Raw genomic sequence first — 20,692 nt, 5'->3', positions numbered from 1 at the left:
CAAAGAGCTGGACACGACTGAATGACTTTCACTTTCACCTTTCTGGGCAAAGTGATGTCTCTGCTTTTTAATATGCTAAGTTTGTCATAGCTTTTTTCCAAGGAGCAAGCGTCTTTTAATTTCATGGCTGCAGTCATGGTCTGCAGTGATTCTGGACATCAAGAAATTAAAATCTGTCACTGTTTCCACTTTTTACCCACCTATTTGCCATGAGAAGATGGGATCAGATGCCATGATCTTAGATTATTTAATTTGAGTTTCAAGCCAGCTTTTTCACTCTCCTCTTTCACCCTTATCAAGAGGGTCCTTAGTTCCTCTTTGAGTTTTGCCATTAGGGTGATATCATCTGCATATCTGAGGTTATTGATATTTCTCCCAGCAATCTTGATTCTATCCTGTGAGTCATCCAACCCAGCATTTCACCTGACATACTCTGCATATAAGTTAAAAAAAAATGTTGACATATACAACCTTGATGTATTCCTTTCTGAATTTTGAACCAGTCTCTTCTTCCGTGTCTGCTTCTAACTTTTGCTTCTTGTCCTGCATACAGGCTTCTCAGGAGACAGATAAAGTAGTCTAGTATCCACATCTCTTTAAGAATTTTCCAGTTTGTTGTGATCCACACACAGTCAAAGGCTTTCACATAGTCAATGAAGCCGAAGTATATGTTTTTTTCTGGAATTCTCTTGCGTTTTCTATGATCCAAAGGATATTGACAATTTGATCTCTAGTTCCTCTGCCTTTTCGAAATTTAGCTTGTACATACGGATGGTCTCAGTTCACGTACTGCTGAAATCTAACTTGAAGGATTTTTAGCATAATCTTGCTAGCATATATAGTGAGTGCAAAAGTAAGGTAATTTGAACATTCTTTGACATTGCCTTTATTTGGGATTGGAATGAAAACTGACCTTTCCAAGTCCTGTGGCCACTGCTGTATTTTCCAAATTTGATGGCATGTTGAGTCCAGCACTTTCACAGCATCATCTTTTAGGATTTGAAATAGCTCAGCTGGAATACCATCATTGCCACTAGTTTAGTTCGTAGTGATGCTTCTTAAGGCCTACTTGACTTCACACTTCAGGATGCTTGACTCTAGGTGTGGCTATACCATCATGATTATCTGTGTCACTAGGACACTTTTTGTATAGTTATTCTGTGTATTCTTGTCATCTCTTCCTAATCTCTTCTGCTTCTCTTAGAGTCTTGCCATTTGTGTCCTTTATCGTGCCTATCTTTGCATGAAATATTCACTTGGTTTCTCTGATTTTCTTTTTTTTTTCATTTATTTTTATTAGTTGGAGGCTAATTACTTTACAACATTGTAGTGGTTTTTGTCATATATTGACATGAATCAGCCATCTCTGATTTTCTTGAAGAGATCACTAGTCTTTCCCATTCTAATATTTCCCTCTATTCCTTTGCATTGTTCAATTAAGAAGGCTTTCTTATCTCTTCTTGCTATTCTCTGGAACTCTGCATTAAGTTGGGTATATCTTTCCCTTCTCCTTTGCCTTTCACTTCTCTTCTCTTCTCACATAGTTGTAAGGCCTCCTCAGACAACCATCTTGGAGTGATTTTGGTCAATGCCTCCTGTACAATGTTATGAACTTCCATCCATAGTTCTTTAGGCACTCTGTCAGATTTAATCCCTTGAATCTATCTGTCACTTCTACTGTATAATCATAGGGAATTGATGTAAGTCATACCTGAATGGTTTAGTGGTTTTGCCTACTTTCTTCATTTTCAGCCTGAATTTTTCAATAAGGAGCTCATGATCTAAACAATAGTCAGCTCACAGTCTTGCTTTTTACTAATTGTATAGAACTTCTCCATCTTCAGCTGCAAAGAATGTAATCAATCTGATTTTCTTATTGACCATCTGATTATGTCCATGTGCAGAATTGTCTGTTGTGTTGTTAGAGAAGTGTGTTTGCTATGACCAATGCCTTCTCTTGGCAAAACTCTGTTAGCCTTTGCCCTGCTTCATTTTTTACTCCAAAGCCAAACTTGCTTGTTATTCCAGGTATCTCTTGACTTCCTACTTTTGCCTTCCAGTCCCCTATGATTAAAAAGGACATGTCAGCCCAGGTTGAATGCATGAGACAAGTGCTCGGACCTGGTGCACTGGAAAGACCCAGAGGGATCGGGTAGAGAGGGAGGCGGGAGGGGGGATCAGGATGGGGAATACATGTAAATCCATGGCTGATTCATGTCAATGTATGACAAAAACCACTACAATATTGTAAAGTAATTAGCCTCCAACTAATAAAAATAAATGAAAAAAAAAAAGGACATGTTTCTTTGGTGTTATTTCTAGAAGACCTTTAGGTCGTCATAGAACCAGTCAACTTCAGCTTCTTTGGCATTAGTGGTTAAGACATAACCTTGGATTACTGTGATATTTTATGGTTTGTGTTGGAAATGAACAGAGATCATTCTGTCATTTCTGAGACTGCACCCAAGTACTGCATTTCAGACTCTTTTGTTGACTATTAGGGCTACTCCATTTCTTCTAAGGGATTCTTGTCCACAGTAGTAGATGCAATGGTCATCTGAACTAAATTCGCCCATTCCAGTCCATTTTAGTTCACTGATTCCTGAAATGTCAATGTTCACTCTTGCAATCTCCAGTTTGACCACGTCCAATTTCCCTTAATTCATTGACCTAACATTCCAGGTTCCTATGCAATATTGTTCTTAACAGCATCAGACTTTACTTCCATCACTAGTCACATCCACAACTGGGCACTGTTTTTGCTTTGACTCTGTCTCTTCATTCTTTCTGGGATAATTTCTCCACTCTTCTCCAGTAGCATATTGGGGATCTACCGACCTAGATAGTTCATCTTTCAGTGTCCTATCTTTTTGCCTTTTCATACTATTTATGGGGTTCTCAAGGCAAGAATACTGAAGTGGTTTTCCATTCCCTTTTCCAGTGGAGTGTGTTTTGTCAGAACTCTCCACCATTACCTGTCCATCTTGTGTGGCCATACACAGCATGGCGCATAGTTTCATTGAGTTAGATAAGGCTGTGTGGTCCATGTGATTAGTTTGATTTGTTTTCTGTGATTGTGGTTTTCATTTTGCCTGTCCTCTGATGGATAAAAATAAGAGGCTTAGGGAAGCTTCCTAATGGGAGAGACTGACTGGCAGAAACTGGGTCTTGTTCTGATGGGCGGGGCCATGATCAGTAAATCTTTAGTCCAATTTTCTGTTGATGGGGGGGGGGGGGACTGTGTTCCTTCCTTGTTGTTTGACCTGAGACCAAACTATGGTGGGTGTAATGAAGATAATGGCAACCTCCCTCAAATGGTCCCATGCATACATTGTTGCACTCAGTGTCCCTGTCCCTGCACCAGACCACTGCAGATCCACACCTCTGATGGAGACTCCTGGAAACTCACAGGCAAGTCTGGGTCAGTCTCTTGTGGGATCACTGATCCTTTCTCCTGGGTCCTGGTGCACACAAGGTTTTGCTTGTGCCCTTCAGGTGTCTGTTTACCCAGTCCTGTGTAAGTTCTATAATCGAATCTCACTGGCCTCCAAAGTCACATTGCCTGGGGGTTCTCAGTCCCATTGCCAGATCCCCAGGTTGGGAAATCTGTTGTTGTTCCTAGAACTTTCTTAACAGTGCAAGAGTTTCTTTGGTATAATTGTTCTGCAGTTTGTGGGTTGTCTGTTCAGTGGCTCTATGGTGGGGTTAATGGAGACTTCCTCCAAGAGGGCTTATGTCACAGGCTGTGTGACCCAGGTCTGCTGCACCCAGAGCCCCTGCCCCTGCAGCAGGCCACTATTGACCTGTACCTCTGCAGGAGACACTCAAACACTCAAAGGCAGGTATGGTTCAATCTCTGTGGGGTCTCTGGGTCCTGGTGCACACAAGGTATTGTTTGAGCCCTCTGAGTGTCTCTGGTGGGTATGGGATTTGATTATAAATGCAATTTGGGAGTTTAGGCTTGGTGTGTGTATAATTCAAAGCATGGGCAGTATGCAAAGCAAGGGCAGTAACGTGTGCCTCAATAACCTTAGCTACTCCTTGAAGCAAAATCAGGGCCCCAAAGCAGTACCGCCAGAGGGTCTTTTTTACTTGGTACCAGGCATGGACTGTGTCCCGATTGGCGGGTCAATGTGGGAGAGATACATATATCAAGGTGATACATATATCAATGTGGGAGAGATACATATATTGGGGCTGGCCCCAAGTGCACTGTCAAATCCAATTCCCATGTAAGTATGGCCACCTATATGACCCACATACCCATAAGGTGCCATGAGGGACAAGGGTTACACTATTAGCTTCTCTATAGCCCTGATCAATGCTAACATTAGCACAAAGAGATGGGGGTGTCCATCCTGCCAGCTCAGTACAGTCCCTTTTTTTCAACACAAAGGGGTTCAATATCCCATAATTCAACACTCACAGCCAGAAACCAGGAAAACCCATCCCATAGTACATGTTCTCCTTGGGGGCAAGGCATACTCCATCATTTCTGCACATCTTGTATGATCACATGCTTTGTCTCATTCCACTCAGCCATCTTCTGCTCTGGCCAGGAAGTGCTGCATTTCCAGGTTCAATTAGCCATAGTCATAGGCTGAATGCTGAAGGGGAGTCCCGTGAAGCTCCAACAGGGAGCTCAGTGCAGACCCAACATGCCAACATATTTTGTACTGTCTTGCAGGTGTGTGCCCAATCTACAATCATACTGGTCATGACACACTTGTGGGTGGAAAGACAAAGAGGTCAAATGCACCAGCATAGACAATTCATTTCCAACTAATAGAATGCATGCAAACTTTGTGTCTTGCCACAGTTCCTGGTACCTGAGGTTTACCTGGTTTTGTGTACCACACATTGTTTACCTGATTGCTCACACCCAGTGGTTCTATATGAACTATAACAGGAGAACTCATAGTGAAAGGCTGTTGCTTAACCATGAAATACACTGGGATTCTTGGCCTCCGGAGGAGAAGAATTCAAACTGGGGCCAGAGACAAGTCTTAATCACTCAGAGCTTTGGTGTAATAAGGTTTTATTAAAGCATAAAAGAGATAGAGAAAGCTTTTGACATAGACATCAGAAGGGGACAGAAAGAGCGCCCCTCTGTTAGTCTTTAGCTGGATGTTATATAGCTACTAGCAGTCTGCTAATTAAAGAAAGGAAAGGTGTCAAAACTCAGAGAATGGCACCAGGCCCCTCACCCACAAGATGCACTGAGATAACCTTGGCACCAGGTGAGTCATCCCAGGCCATAAAATGATTGACATGAATCTTGAAGAAAGGCAGATTTCCATACAAATATATAGTTTCATTAACATAGATTAGGAGAACAATGTATGAGTATAACATACTGGTTTGTCAAGTTGGTTCTGAGCCTTTAGGCAGAACCAACTTGAAGACAGAGTCTGGGGTAAATTCATAGCACATTAGTATAGCGCAAGACAAACATTTCTATAAGAATAATGCATTGGTTAGCTCAAGGTTTGAAAAAAGTTAAGTTCAGGTGGAACCAGGTGTCATTATGGTAACAGAATTTTAAGAGAATCCTCTTTTTAAATTTGTATAGAGAAGGAGAAAAATATAACGCTAGTTTCTTTCCTCCTGCCGCTTAAGAGAGAGAGAAAAAATGTCTGACACTTGTAGCCTATTTCCTCCTTTTGGAGACCCTGGCCTTCCTGCCTGTTACTCACTCACTAGTATGCCACAGGGAGTGTGCAAGTGCACCTTTCAGAACCGAGGTGGCTCCCTGCAGTCCCAGCCAGGTAACTCTCTCACGAGGGAACCAGGTGCACAACCGGATTCCAGGGGACAACCTGGTTGCAATCTTTGCCCTCATGGCTACCCACTGCATGTGGTGTGCCTTTATCTTCCATGGCCAAATCCAGTCCACTGTCTGTCCTTGTGAAATCTTGGTTAAACCTGGCAACAGGATACTACCTTGGATTCTGTATACAACCTTTGACAGAATGTCTGTTGTTGTCACTTGCAGTTGTATAAGTGCAACAGTACAATGCAGAAGAGCCTCCAAAGGGGTAACATCAACCCTTCAAGGTTTCTCATTAAGGACTTGAAAAGCTTCCCATAAGCTTCAGGCCCAATCCTTCAAGGAGGGGATCTTTGCAGTGTTCACAGCCCACCCACATGATTCCAAATGCTTTTATATTGTTCTGAATCTTCAAGAGAATCAGAGGTTAGTAGCACATCATAGGACACAGCCTTTACCATATAACTCCACATAGGGAGCCATCCAATTTCCAAAAGTAAGGACACAGCTTCTGGCTTGCAATAAACAAGGTTGCATTCAGCACCAGTGCCAACCAGGGCCATTACCCTGGTTACATTACATTAGCTGGTGACCAGTGAATTGCAAGTTCTACATGGTGCCTCTGGTTCCTACTTGGGCTCTTCAGGAGGGCACCTTGATCTAAGCCCTATTCAAAGCAAAAAAGAGCATCATCTAAAGGAACATCCTTGGGTGCCATGTAATCTTTTCACTGAACCCTCAGCATCTTTTGCTGTGGGTGCTTCCCAAACTTGATAAACTGCTGCTCTCGTCTCAGTTACCTCCATATCTCTAGGAGCAGAGCATTAGGCTATGTATCCATTTTATATCTGTCAACTCCCACTGGCAGCAAAACAGCCCACATTTGCATTCTCATTACCCAGACGGGGCCTTTGCCAGCTCTGGCCCCCTTCAAAGTCTTCACACTTATAATTCCATTTGCCTGTCACTGTCACTCTATTTCTCAGGCACATTGAGGTCACCTCATATATGGTGAACCCCACATAGGGCGCAAGAATAGCAGAGATCCAAAAGTGGTGGACAGGGTATTGTTCTAAATGGCGTCTCAAATGCCGCCAGTAAAATGCTCATCATCTGGGCCTCGGGTATTTGACTTAAATATCGACTGCTTCCTGCCCAGGTCTCTCACCACTTGGGTCAACTCGGCATAGGTATGACATCTATTCACAGTATCCAGGAGCTCTCCCACGTTTGACCACATGGTGCAGATGGCAGTGTTAATCCATTCCATGAGGGTGTGCCTTTGGTTCGGTGCCCCTTTCATGAGACACCTAGGGTTCTGCAACCTTTGTCTCAATGAGGGCTGAGTGGTTATAGATGCCATCCATTCTATTTCATACCCAACATGTATGATACTGTCCACTCTTGTGTCCCAAAGTGGCAAGAGCCATGCTGCCAAGGGTTCCCCTTGCTTTTGTTGAAGTTGAGTACCTGTCAACCATCTCCACCTGAGTATGTGGTCAATATGTTTTGAACTTAGTTACATTGGGGGGCCCCCTTGAGGATGCCCCCCCCATGGGCCCTAGGCTGCTCATGCTTTACTTTCTGCTGCACTGGAGCCCACATGAGAGAATCGTGGCCACATGGTACCACATGTTATATGGTGGTCACTGACTTCCTCCATCCAGTGGAGCCTCAGGCTCTTCTACTTGCTGGGTATCCTGCCGACTATGCCAGTTGTCTTGCTGATCCTGTTTGTGATACCAGTTGTCTTGCTGGCCCACACTGTCTGCTGGATTCAGAGTAGGCAAGGCTTGAGCTAAGAGATTGGAAGAAAACGTGAGGAGCTATAGGAACTACAGGCACTTTTATTCTCCCCTGGCTGGCATGGTGGACATAATACAGCCTCTCTCCTGGCTGATACAGCAGCCACAACATAACCATAACATAGCCATAACATAGTCATGACATAACCTTACATAATGTAACCATGATGCTGCCCCAATGTAGTCTCAGTGCAGCAGTAGCCAGGGCTTTTCAGACGAAGCTTATATATACTTACAGATCAAAAGTAGCCTGTGACCAAGCTGGTACCTCGTGACATGCATGTGCAGTGCTATAAGTGATTGCAGCTGTTACATAACCATGCATAGTCATTGTTTATAGAACATGGGGTGAGATGGCATAAGAGTGTGGGGCAAGAGAGCCTGACTAGCACCTTGTCAAGTTCCCCACACCCTCCTTTCCTCACCTCTGGCTGCTTGGCACTATTGTATGGGCTGGTGAGTCCAGCCACCCCAAGGGGGTTGCACAGTGTTCCTCTCGGATAAGACATCTAAAATAGTTAAAGGTATATAAGTGAACAGTAGAACTGTGGTAAGAAGAAATGGAGGGAAAGAGATATGGGGAGTTTTTGTTCAATGGATATAAAGTTACAGTTACACAAGAAGAGTAAGTTCCAGAGAACTGCCGAACAACTCAGTACCTTTCAGTTCAGTTCAGTTCAGTTCAGTCGCTCAGTCGTTTCTGACTCTTTGCGACCCCATGAATCGCAGCACACCAGGATTCCCTGTCTGTCACCAAGTCCCGGAGTCTACCCAAACCCATGCCCATCAAGTCGGTGATGCCATCCAGCCATCTCATCCTCTGTCGCCCCCTTCTCCTCCTGCCCCCAATCCCTCCCAGCATCAGGGTCTTTCCCAATGAGTCAACTCTTCGCATGAGGTGGCCAAAGTACTGGAATTTCAGCTTCAGCATCAATCCTTCAATGAACACCTAGGACTGATCTCCTTTAGGATGGACTGGTTGGATCTCCTTGCAGTCCAAGGGACTCTCGAGAGTCTTCTCCAACACCACAGTTCAAAAGCATCAATTTTTTGGTGCTCAGCTTTCTTCACTGTCCTACTGTCACATCCATACATGACCACTGGAAAAACCATAGCCTTGACTAGACGGACCTTTGTTGGCAAACTAATGTCTCTGCTTTTTAACATGCTATCTAGGTTGGTCATCACTTTCATTCCAAGGAGTAAGCTTCTTTTACTTTCATGGCTGCAACCACCATCTGCAGTGATTTTGGAGCTCCCCCAAAATAAAGTCTGACACTGTTTCCACTCTCTCCCCATCTATTTCCCATGAGGTGATGGGACCAGATGCCATGATCTTAGTTTTCTGAATGTGAAGCTTTAAGCCAACTTTTTCACTCTCCTCTTTCATTTTCATCAAGAGGCTTTTTAGTTCCTTTTCACTTTCTGCCATAAAGATGGTGTCATCTGCATATCTGAAGTTATTGATATTTCTCCCAGCAATCTTGATTCCAGCTTATGCTTCATCCAGCCCAGAATTTCTTAGGATGTACTCTGCATAGAAGTTAAATAAGCAGGGTGACAACATACAGCATTGACGTACTCCTTTTCCTATTTGGAACCAGTCTGTTGTTCCATGTCCAGTTCTAGCTGTTGCTTTCTGACCTGCATACAGGTTTCTCAAGAGGCAGGTCAGGTGGTCTGGTATTCCCATCTCTTTCAGAATTTTCCACAGTTTATTGTGATCCACACAGTCAAAGGCTTTGGCATAGTCAATAAAGCAGAAATGCATGTTTTTCTGGAACTCTCTTGCTTTTTTGATCATCCAGCTTTAGTTGGTATTATAATTATACAATAAGTGATGGTATACTTAAAAATTTAAGAGGGTAAGTCATGTTAACTGTAACACAAAAAAAGGGACACAAATAAATTTTTAGAGGTGATAGATATGTTTATTACCTGGATTGTGGTGGTAATAACAAAAATATATACATATTCAAACTCGTCAAATTGTATATATTAATTATGTGCAGCTTTTGTGTACACATTATACCTCAATAAATTGGAAAAATTGAAGTTAAAAAAGAAGAATGAGAAGCCATTGAATTTGGTGTTCATGTGTTCTTAGAAAAAGCAGTTACATAGCAAGGGCAGGCAAGCAGATTCAGTAGGTTGAGTAATGAAAGGGATATAAAAGCTGTTAATGTTGAGAGGATCATGTATTTTAATATCAGGTGTTTGGAAAGTTTTGTGAATTTTCAGGTTCATTCTGTCTCTCTGTCTTCAACATTTTATATTGATGGAGATATTAGCACAGAATTTAGTGTATAGCTAAACTGTGATGCAAGGAAAATAAAGGAGAAGCTACTGTATCATTTATAAACCCCTTAATTCTAATTCAGTTGGTTCATGAAGCCATTTTTATCTTGTTTTAGTCTTTACAAATTGCATGTGCCTGAGAATACTTGAATGTTTTCAGTGATTCTAAATAGATCCTTAGAGAATAATATCTGGCAGCTATTTGAGGGATAGAGGAGCAGTAGAGATTTGTGTGTTTCTCTGTGTGGGTGGGAATGCTATGTGGAAATATTCTGATAAAAGGAAACTACAAAAGCCCCTAAGGGGGGTTTCATTGCCCAACTCCAACTTACCCATCTAAAAGGGAATTTTAAAAAATAAATAATAATAATAATAATTAATTGGAAAGAAAAGTGAGCTAATTTTAAGGCTGCTAATAGACCACTGCTACTGCATGGGCATCCTTTGTAATTTAATAGCATGCTCTGCTATCAAGACAGTTGGCATAGTAAGCAAGACCTAATGAGAAAATGGAGAGAGAATTTAATGCATGAATCAAAAAACACTTGATGGGAAATGAAATTGCCTAGAATTCCTCTTGGTGTCTTATTTTTCACTGCTTCATAATATTTTTTGCATTCTCATCAGAAATTGCAAAATAAAAGCATGAAAGAATTTTCAAATACTGAAAAGGGTCTTTTTCTTTAAGGTTTCCTACTGGTTATTTCCTGTTATTGTCTTCATTTTGTTGATGGGGAATACTAGTGTGTTTAATTTAACAGTGTCCTTTTTTTGTGACAATTAAGTAAATTGTATTATCCAGCCTAGACTAATATAATAACTTTAAAATATGCTAACCATATTTGTTTCCAGTTATGAAAATGTAGTCAAATATATGCTTGCTTTGAGTCTTCATTAATTACATTTTAGAGATATAGAGGCAGGATAAGCACAGTAACTTGACATACTATAATATTTCAAAAAACTAACTACTTGAAACTCAGAGTCCTTTATAACACAGCTTTTGCTTCAATAGAGTTAGAGTCTTCTAAATGTCTTAGAAGAAAAAAATGTCTTTAAATCAGGGCTCACATTTTTTATTTCAAAAACAATCAAAACCACTTAAAAATATTCTAGGAAAAAAACTCTGTAAGCAAAAATAAGGATTATTTTTTAGAACACAGTAAAAAGCAAGGTTAGGCAAAGTCATGAAACAGTGCTGATGATCTTTTAGCAGTTTCAAGTCTATCTTTTGCTTCTAGGAAAGTAGGTACTTCCCTGATACAGAGCTTCTGACTTACCTATAATTTCCACCTTCTACTTCCCACCTTTGCTTCTCCCATTATTTTGTCTTTCCATGTGTGGAGATAAAATGAAAGATGTGGTTGGGATTGATAAAGAAAAAGTTAACAGGATTCACCTGCCCCTAAGTTTGTGCTCAGTTGCTCAATCATGTCAGACTCTTTGTGACCTCATGGACTGTAGCTAAACAGGATCCTCTGTTCAAGGAATTTTCCAGGCAAGAATACAGGAGCAGGTTGCCATTTCCTACTCCAGAGGATCTTCCCAACACAGGGATTGAATCCACATCTCTTGCATCATCTCCTGCATTGGCAGGTGGATTTTTTTACCATTGTGCCACCTTGGAAGTCCCTCACCCCTCCCCACCCAACCAACTGCAAACTTTAGCAAAAGTAATAGATGACTCAGTTCATTAATTTCAAGTTTTATGTCTACCAAATATGTATTTTGTAGTTGACAAACTCTAAAAAGTTCATACTATCCTGAGAGGCAAGCTGTCTAAAGTATAGGAACAATTAACATCCATAACGTTAACTTTTATAAATGGCCTCCTTCAGCTGTATCTATTTTGTATGTGGGTGTGCACATGAAAGATAATTCTATGTACAATTACTTAATGTGAGCATGTGGCTACCACATAGAATGCCCTCTAGAGTTTTCACTTTTTAGTAATTCTACTTATTTATTTCCCAATTAAGAGAGTTGCTTTTTTTTTTTTTTAGTAATAACCAGACACATTGACTGCTTTTAGCTTTCAAACTTTCACTAATATGTAAGCTATCAGTAAGCAAAAGAAAATGTGCCTTATTCAGCTATATAATTCCATACTTTTTTATTTTAGAAATCCTAAAAAATAATTTTATATGTATCTTACAAAAGAATCAAATAATGAGTGAGTATGTTGCTAGTAAAGCAGAACCGTGTACAGTTATGAGCAAGTGAGTACAGAAATTTAAGGCAAATCTCTAAGGAATGATACCAGTAATAATCAGCTGATGAACAATATAATTCCTATTCTGAGGGCACAAGTACTAATACCAGCTCTGCAGCTAAATCTGATGACAATTTTCCTTTGCTTTATTTAATTTAGTTGCTGATTACACAGGGCTTGAAATGCAGTGATTTGAAATGTCAAAATAATGAATAAGGTTTCCTTTATCTAGGAACCACTCTTTTTGTGTGTGAAATTTGAACAAAACCTGTACTTTAGTTAATAATAGTACTGTATCACATATTAATTTCCTGGTTTTTTATAATATAGTATTTCTTTATATTCTCAGACTTGGATTAGAAGTTTTTCTTAAACAAATTACTAAGATGATAAATTTTCTAGACTTTTAGCAACAATACTAGATGCCATATATTTTGCATGGAATTAATTATATCAAAGTTTTGAGTGAATATAAATTAGAAATCTAGAATCCTATTCATACTAAGTCAAGCAAGTGGAATCAAAATGTCATAAATTCTTTAGCTATGAAAAAATTCAAAATTTTTCTAATATATATTATACATATTATTTATATACAGATGTATATCAAAACCTTTGTACTACACATGATAAAGACTTGGGAAAGAACACAACAAAAGAGAGATAGGGAAGTTGGAAACATAAACTAAATGAAATGGGAGCACTGAATATGCAATAGAAAAAGTGAAACAAGCTAGATAAAAGTAAATGATCATCATATAGTCCAGTTGTTTTTAAACATGGCTGATCATTAGAAATACATCTGGAGCTTGGAAAAATACATGGGCATTTGTATTTCTCAAAAAATTCCAAGATATTTCTGATATGCATCTGTATTTTAAAAAGTGATTCAGGTCTTTCTATTAAACGGTAGGTTTGTTTACTTATAATTCAATTATTTTTTGTTGACCAATCATGACAAAAGTTATTAAGCAAATAATAATTCCATAATCACAATGGGAAAAGATGTTCATCAGTTTTCACAATCAATAGCCAAACGAAAAATAAAAGATCATTATAATTGCAAGCCATAATGGAAACATAATTAACCTAACAATATAAAATCATTACATACAAGTGCTCGGGCCTGGTGGACTGGGAAGACCCAGAGGAATCGGGTGGAGAGGAAAGTGGGAGGGGGGATCGGGATAGGGAATACATGTAACTCCATGACTGATTCATGTCAATGTATGACAAAACCCACTGAAATGTTGTGAAGTAATTAGCCTCCAACTAATAAAAATAAATGAAAAGAAAAAAAAATACATACAATTTGGGGGGTTAAGTAGAGTGATGTGATAAGTAGAAGTGCATACATGCACATGTTTTCATCTGTCCAGCCAATCTGTCTTTTGATTGGTGCATTTAATCTGTTTACATTTAAGGTAATTATTGATATGTATGATCTTATTACCATTTTCTTAATTGTTTGGGTTTATTTTGTGTAGGTCTTTTCTTTCTCTTGTGTTTCCTGCCTAGAGAATTTCCTTTAGCATTTGTTAAAACTTGCTTGGTGGTGCTGAATTTCCTTAATTTGTGCTTATCTGGAAAGCTTTTGATTTCTCCATCAAGTCTGAATGAGAGTCTTGCTGGGTAAAGTATTATTGGTTGCCGGTTTGTCCTTTTCATCACTTTATATTGCACTATTCCCTTCTGGCTTGTAGAGTTTCTGTTGAGAAATCAGCTGATAACCTTATGGGAGTTCCCTTGTATGTTATCTGTCATTTTTCCCTTGGTGCTTTTAATATTTTGTTTAATTTTTGTCATTTTGATTACTATGTGTCTTGGTGTGTTCCTTCTTGGGTTTATTCTGACTGGGATAAACTTTGTGCTTCCTGGACTTAGTTGACTATTTCTTCTCCCATGTTAAGGAAGTTTTCAACTATTTTATTATCTCTTCAAATATTTTAGGTCCCTTCTCTCTCTCTTCTCCTTCTGGGACACCCTGTAATGCAAATGTTGGTGTGTTAAAAGTTGTTTCACAGGTCTCTTAGGCTGTCTTCATTTGTTTTTTCATTCTTTTTTCTATATTTTGTTCTGCAGCAGTGATTTCCACCTTTCTGTCATCCAGGTCATTTATCCATTCTTCTTTCTGAGTGATTCTGCTATTGATTCCATCTAGTGTATTGTTCATCTCTGTTTGTTTTTTCTTTAGTTCCCCTAGGTCTTTGATAAACATTTCTTGCATCTTCTCCATTCTGTTTCCAAGAATCTAGATCATCCTCACTATCTTTATTTTGAATTATTTTTCTGGAAAGTTGCCTATCTCCACTTCATTTACTTGTTTTTCTGGGATTTTACCTTGGCCCTTCAACTGGAACATCACTCTATACTTTTTCATTCTCAATAACTTTCTGTAATGTGACTTTCATTCTAGCCACTGTGGTTCTCCTTGCTTCTTCTGTCTGCCCTCTGGTGGATAAGACTAAGAGGCTGGTGTAAGCTTCCTGATGGGAGGGACTGGGAAAACTGGGTCTTGCTCTGGTGGAATAAGACTCTGATGGAACAAAATTTTAATCTACTTATCTGCTGATGAGTGGGGTTGTTCTACCCCCCCTGTTGGTTGATTGGCCTGAAAAGGCCCAGCTCTGGGGTCTACGGGCTCTATGGTAGGGTTAATGGCAACTTCCAAGAGAACTGACAACAAGAGGCACCTTCCAGGACTATTGCTGCCGGTGCCCCTGTCCCTGCAATTAGCCACTGCCTACCCACACTCCAGAGGAGAGCCTCCAAAACTAGCAGGTAAGTCTAGTTCAGTCTCCTGTGGAGTCACTGCTCTTTTTCCCTGGTTTTGGTGAGCACAAGATTTTGTTTATGCCCTCCAAGAATGGAGTCTTTGTTTCCCACAGTCCTGTGGAAGGTCTGTAATCAAACACTGATGGTCTTTAAAGTCATATTACCTGGGGATTCCCAGTCCCTTTGCAGGATCTCCAGGCTGGGAAGCCTGACGTGAGGCTCAGAATCTTTACAACATTGGGAGACATTCTTTGGTATTATTGTTTTCCAATTTGTGAGCCACCCACCCGGTGGCTATGGGATTTGGCTTTACTGTGACTGTGCCCCTCCTACTGTCCTGTTGTGGCTTTTTCTTTGACTTTGGACTTGGGGTATCTTTTTTGGGGGGGAGGGGGAGTGGGTTCCAGTGTCCTCCTGTAGATGATTGCTTAACAACTAGGTTGCAATTTTGGTGCTTTTGCCCTCTTGCAGGAGGGAGATGAGCACATGTCCTTCTATTATGCCATCTTGAACTGGAAACCTAGAAACCACTCTTTTCTAGAAAAAAAAAAAAAATGAGCTCATAGTAGACTTTGTATTAAAACTCTGGTAAATTTTCCCTGAATATCTCTTGTTCTCCATGCACTCATATGTGAGTTCCTGGATGAGCAGTGACTACCTCCTAGTCATCCTCCATGTTCGTACAGAGACTCATATGTCTTTCCATGGGAAGGGATGGACTCAAAAAATCTTAGGAGAACTGATAACTATTTTGTTCTGCTTTCTCTGGTGAAATAAATTATTCATTACCAAGGAACTGAGAACTTCCACTAATTTATCCAAATAATGTTCATGATATGGTGTTCAGAAATAAAAGAGAGAAACATTACTCATCTGTTTTTATAAGGGGTAGAGGTGGAGGAAATCTAAGATAAACGATTATCTTGTAGGTACACTATGCTGTGAATTAGCCGCTTCTCCTAGCTCAGCATGAAGCTTTTTAGTAGACTGATCTTTCTGAATTGATTTTCTTTTTTTAATTTTTTTCTTTTCTCATTTTTAAACTACTGAGTTTTTTTTTTTTTAATTTCATTGCTGTTTTATTGTTATTTAATGTGACAGTCAGGCATTGACTACTCATTCAAATTTACAGTTTGCTAACTTCTTTTTCGTTTTGTTGAAATATAATTGACATACAACACGGTATAAGTTAAAGGTGTACAACATAATGGTTTGAATTGCATACATCATCAAATGATTACCACAAAAGTTTTGCAAAAGCCCCTCACCTCAAATAGAAAAAAAATGTTAAAGAAATAGAAAGCAAATTTTCCTTGCAATGAGAGCTCTTAGGATTTACTCTCCTAAAAATTTTCATTTATAACACACAGCCATGTTACATTACTTTGCTGACAAAGGTTCCTATAGTCAAAGCTACGGTCTGTAGTCATGTACAGATGTGAGTTGGACCATGAAGAAGGCTGGGCACTGAAGTATTGATGCTTTTGAATTGTGGTGCTGGAGAAGACTCTTGAGAGTCCCTTGGATTGCACAGAGATCAAACCAGTCAGTCCTAAGGGAAATCAAAGCTGAATATCTATTCGAAGGACTGATGCTGAAGCCCAAGTTCTAAAACTTTGGCCACCTGATGCAAAGAGCAGACTCATTAGAAAAGACCCAGATGCTGGGAAAGATTGAAGGCAGGAAGAGAAGGGAATGATAGAAGATGAGATTGTTGGTTGGCATCACTGACACCATGGACATGAGTCTGAGCAAGCTCAGTGAGATGGTGAAGGACAGGAAGGCCTGGCACGCTGCAGTCCAAAGAAGTTGGACATGACTGAGCAACTGAACAACAGCAACAAGACTACATGGTAGTTTTATTTTTAATTTTTGAGGAGTCTTCATGCTGTTATCCATATTTTCTGCCATCACCAATGTACATTCCCACCAACAGTGCAGGAGGGTGCCCTTTTCTCCACATCCTGGCCAACAGTTGTTATTTCTTGTCTTGATAACAGGCATTCTGACAGATGTGAAGTGATATCTCACTGTTGTGATTTGCATTTCCCTGATGATTAGTGATATTAACCATCTTTTCTTGTTGGTCATCTGTATGTTTTCTTCGGAAAAATGTCTACTCACTGAAAAATGTCAGTTTTTCATTGGGTTGTTTGTATTTTTTATATCGAGTTCTATGAGATCTTTGTATATTTTGGATCTTAATCCCTTATCAGATACATCCTTTGCAAATAATTTGTCCCATTTCAGTAGGTGACCTTTTCATTATATTGAGTTTCCTTCACTGTGTGAAAACTTTTATTTTGATGTAGTCTTATTTGTTTATTTTTACTTTTGTTTTCCTTGATTGAGGATATATATCCAAAAAATATTGCTGAAACTGGTATCAAGGAGCAAATTACCTATGTTTTCTTGTAGAAGTTTTATGGTTTCAGATATTACAGGTACATCTTTAATTTGTTTTGGGTTTTGTATATGCTGTGAGAAAATAGTCTATTTTGATTCTTTTCAAAGTAGCTGGCCAGTTTTTTCAATAGTATTTATTGTAGAAGCTGTACTTTCTCCATTGTATATTCTTGCCTCCCTTGTCATAAGTTAATTGCCCATATAAGTGTGGGTTCGTTTCTGGGTTCTCTATTTGGTTCTGTTGATCTATGTATCTGTGTTTGTGATAGAAACTTACTGTTGAATACTGTAGCTTTGTAGTATAGTATGAAATCACGGAGCATGATATCTTTTGTTGTTGTTGTTGTTGTTCTATTAAGATTGTTTCTCCTATTCAGGGTTGTTTGTGTTTCCATACTAATTTTAGAAATATTTCTAGTTCTTTAAAAAATGCCATTGGTAAAAAAAAAAAAAATGCCATTGGTATTTTGTTAGGGAACATGTTGAATCTGTAGATTACCTTGCAGAGTATAGTTCTTTTAACAATACTAATTCTTCCAACCCATGAACACAGAATTTCTTTCCATTTGTTTTGTCATCTTCAATTTCTTTCTTCAGTATCTTATAATTTTAGAGCATAGATCTTTTACCTCCTTAGCTAGATATATTCCCTGGTAATTTATGCTTCTTGATGTGATTGTGAATGGGATTGTTTTCATAAGTTCTCTTTCTGCTAATCCACTGTTAGTGTATAGAAACACAGCAGATCTCTGCATATTAATTGTCTGTCCTGCAACTTTACCAAATTCATTGATGATTCCTAGTACTTTTTGATGGTTTCTTTAGGTGGCTCAGATGGTAAAGCATCTGTCTGCAATGCAGGAGACCCAGATTCAATCCCTGGGTCAGGAAGCTCCCCTGGAGAAGGAAAGGACAGCCCACTCCAGTAGTCTTGCCTGGAAAACCCCATGGATGGAGGAGCCTAGTAGGCTACAGTCCATGGGATCTCAAAGAGTCAGACATGACTGAGTGACTTCACTTTCACTTTAGCATTTTCTATGTACAGTATCTTAACATCTTTAAATAATAGCAATTTTCCTTGTTCCTTTCAAATTTGGATATCTTTTCTTTTTCTTATCTGATTACTGTGGTTAGGACTTCCAATATCATGTTGAATAAAAGTGTCAAAAGTGCCATTCACTGGTGAACAGAGTTGGGTCCCAGTCTCTGGCTTCAGGGCCCTGGGAGTCCTAGGGTTAGTGCAAGTGCACTGGTGACCTTGGCCAGGTCCTGGGCATTCTGGTAGATGTGGCCAGGTCCTGGAGCAACTAGGAGTTTAAGAACTCCTAAAGCAGTCAGTCTGCTGGAGGGTGAGACTGTGTCCCCACCTGGCTAGCTGTTTGGCCTGGGGCATCTCAGAACTGGGGGTGGGGTGAGTCCTGGCAAGAATAAGCTAGAGGGGGGATTCCAAAATAGTGCTTACCAGCACCAGTGTACTTATGGTGGGATGAACTCCCACAAATGGCTACTGCTAGCTTCTATGTTTCCAAGGGGAGTTTCATTTGCCTCCTGCCTCCAGGAAGATTTTCAAGATCAGAACTGAAGCTCCTTTCAAATGACTGCTTCTGCCCCGGATCTTGGAGGGTGAGATTTTGTGTACCCTTTATGAATGGAGTATTTTCCCCGCAGCCCTCTGACTCTCTTGAATGTAAGCCCTGCTGCACTTCAAAGTCAAACATTCTGAGGGCTCATCTTCCCAGTGCAAAACTCCTAGACTGGAGAGCCTAATGTGTGGTTCAGACCCCTCCCCTTGGGGGAGAATCTCTGCAATTATAGTTATCCTCCTGTTATCTTACCCAAGGGTATGGGTCTTCACTGTACTGTGTCTTCACCCCTCTCATTCCTCTTCTTGTGACCCCTTCATTGTATTTTCAGTAGTTAATACTTTCTGCTTGTTCTCATATTGCTCTCAAGGGTAGTTGCTCTGTAAATAGTTGCAATGTTGGTGTGTCCATGAGAGGAGGTTAGCTCATCTTGGCCACTCCCCCTACAGTATGAGAGTACTAACTTTTGATCATAAAATGAATACACGTTCATTATAGAAAATATTGCAACATAAAATGAAAAAAAATAGAAAAAAAATCATACCTCTCAGTGATATACATTCCTGAAATGGGGGTGAGAAAATATTTATGCCAGTGCTTTCTCTTTGCATATATACAGGATTGTTTATGTGTGTCTGTGTATACTCATATACACATCCTTTATTACAAATTTGAAAATGTACTGTATTTATAGTTTTATATCATGTATTTGAAAATTATTTTTATCACTTTTTTCTTATTAAAATGAGCACTACATTTTTATTGTAGAAAATATTTAAATATAAATAAGCAAATGAAAGAAAATAAGAATTATCAAAGCAAGTAAATTAGACAAAATGAAGAGTAATAAAAGTTGCCTGTAATTCCATTCAGAAATAATAATGGCAATGCCTTGGTGTAAATAGTGTCAGTCTTTTTTTTCTCCATGAAAATATATGCTTTTTCTCCTAAACAAAATTAAGATCACAGTGTACCTACATAGTAGATTTTGTCACCTTCAGTTTTTCTCTTTCCAATAGATATGAAGATTTTCTTTAATATCAACTATTCTTCTACTTCATTTTTAGTTCTTTTATAGCATTTATTTAAGGATGAGCCCCACATGATTTATCCAAGCCTCTATTGTTAACCATATAAACGCTTCAGATTTTTCAATTATAAACATCACAGTGACGACCATCTTTAAATTTGAACCCATCCACACTTATTTTCTTAGAATACACTGAAGTAGAATTGCCATTTGTGTCTTTTTACAATAGAGAAATTATTAAAGTTATTTTGAAAAAAAAGTTTGCAATAAAGATTTAAGGAATGAAAAATGAAATTATGGCCTTCTTTGTTTCCATAGAGGAGTCAAATGAAGTTGTTCCAAATGAGGCAAGGGCTCATAAGGAAGAGAACCACCATGCAATATCTGCAGATAATGTGGTACGTACACTTTGAGATTCTTTCCTCATTACACGATGGGTTGCAAGATTTATTTCCCGTTGGTGACAATATTAGCATTGTCAGAAAAAAAGTCTTGCTCCACAAATCAAAACAGATCTGTTACCTATGCAATGATATATCTTATAGGGTTTAATAGATGGAATTTAAAGTGATATCATTTGTACCTTATTTATGTAAGAGCTTTGCAAATGTGAAAACTTAATGCCTACTATATATGTGACATTTTAAACATAACAAGTTATTTTGCTTCAACATATTCAGCAAATAGCCAATTTCTTCTCATTTGACAGATGGCAGAATTTTAAAAGTTTAACATGAGACCATGAAAGAAGTCATTCTTAGTTCTGGAACTTGTATCCATGCATTCCTGATTCTTGTGTTCTTTGTTCAGACC

General features: G+C 39.2%; 1 protein-coding gene across 4 annotated transcripts in view; it reads left to right on the top strand.

Annotated features, from left to right (window-relative positions):
* The window catches only part of HDX (highly divergent homeobox), a 206,092-nt gene that overhangs the window by 156,753 nt on the left and 28,647 nt on the right, over window positions 1-20,692 (top strand). For all 4 annotated transcript variants that reach the window (XM_070461781.1, XM_020880858.2, XM_020880857.2 and 1 more), the window contains one exon: window positions 20,198-20,277. In XM_070461781.1, coding sequence (XP_070317882.1) covers window positions 20,198-20,277 — 80 coding nt within the window. The remainder of the gene's footprint in view (window positions 1-20,197; window positions 20,278-20,692) is intronic.

The sequence above is a fragment of the Odocoileus virginianus genome, chromosome X, assembly GCF_023699985.2.
Source record: "Odocoileus virginianus isolate 20LAN1187 ecotype Illinois chromosome X, Ovbor_1.2, whole genome shotgun sequence".
NCBI classification, from domain to species: Eukaryota; Metazoa; Chordata; class Mammalia; order Artiodactyla; family Cervidae; genus Odocoileus; species Odocoileus virginianus.
Note: the sequence above shows the minus strand (reverse complement) of the source record. Positions and strands in the feature narration are given on the sequence as shown.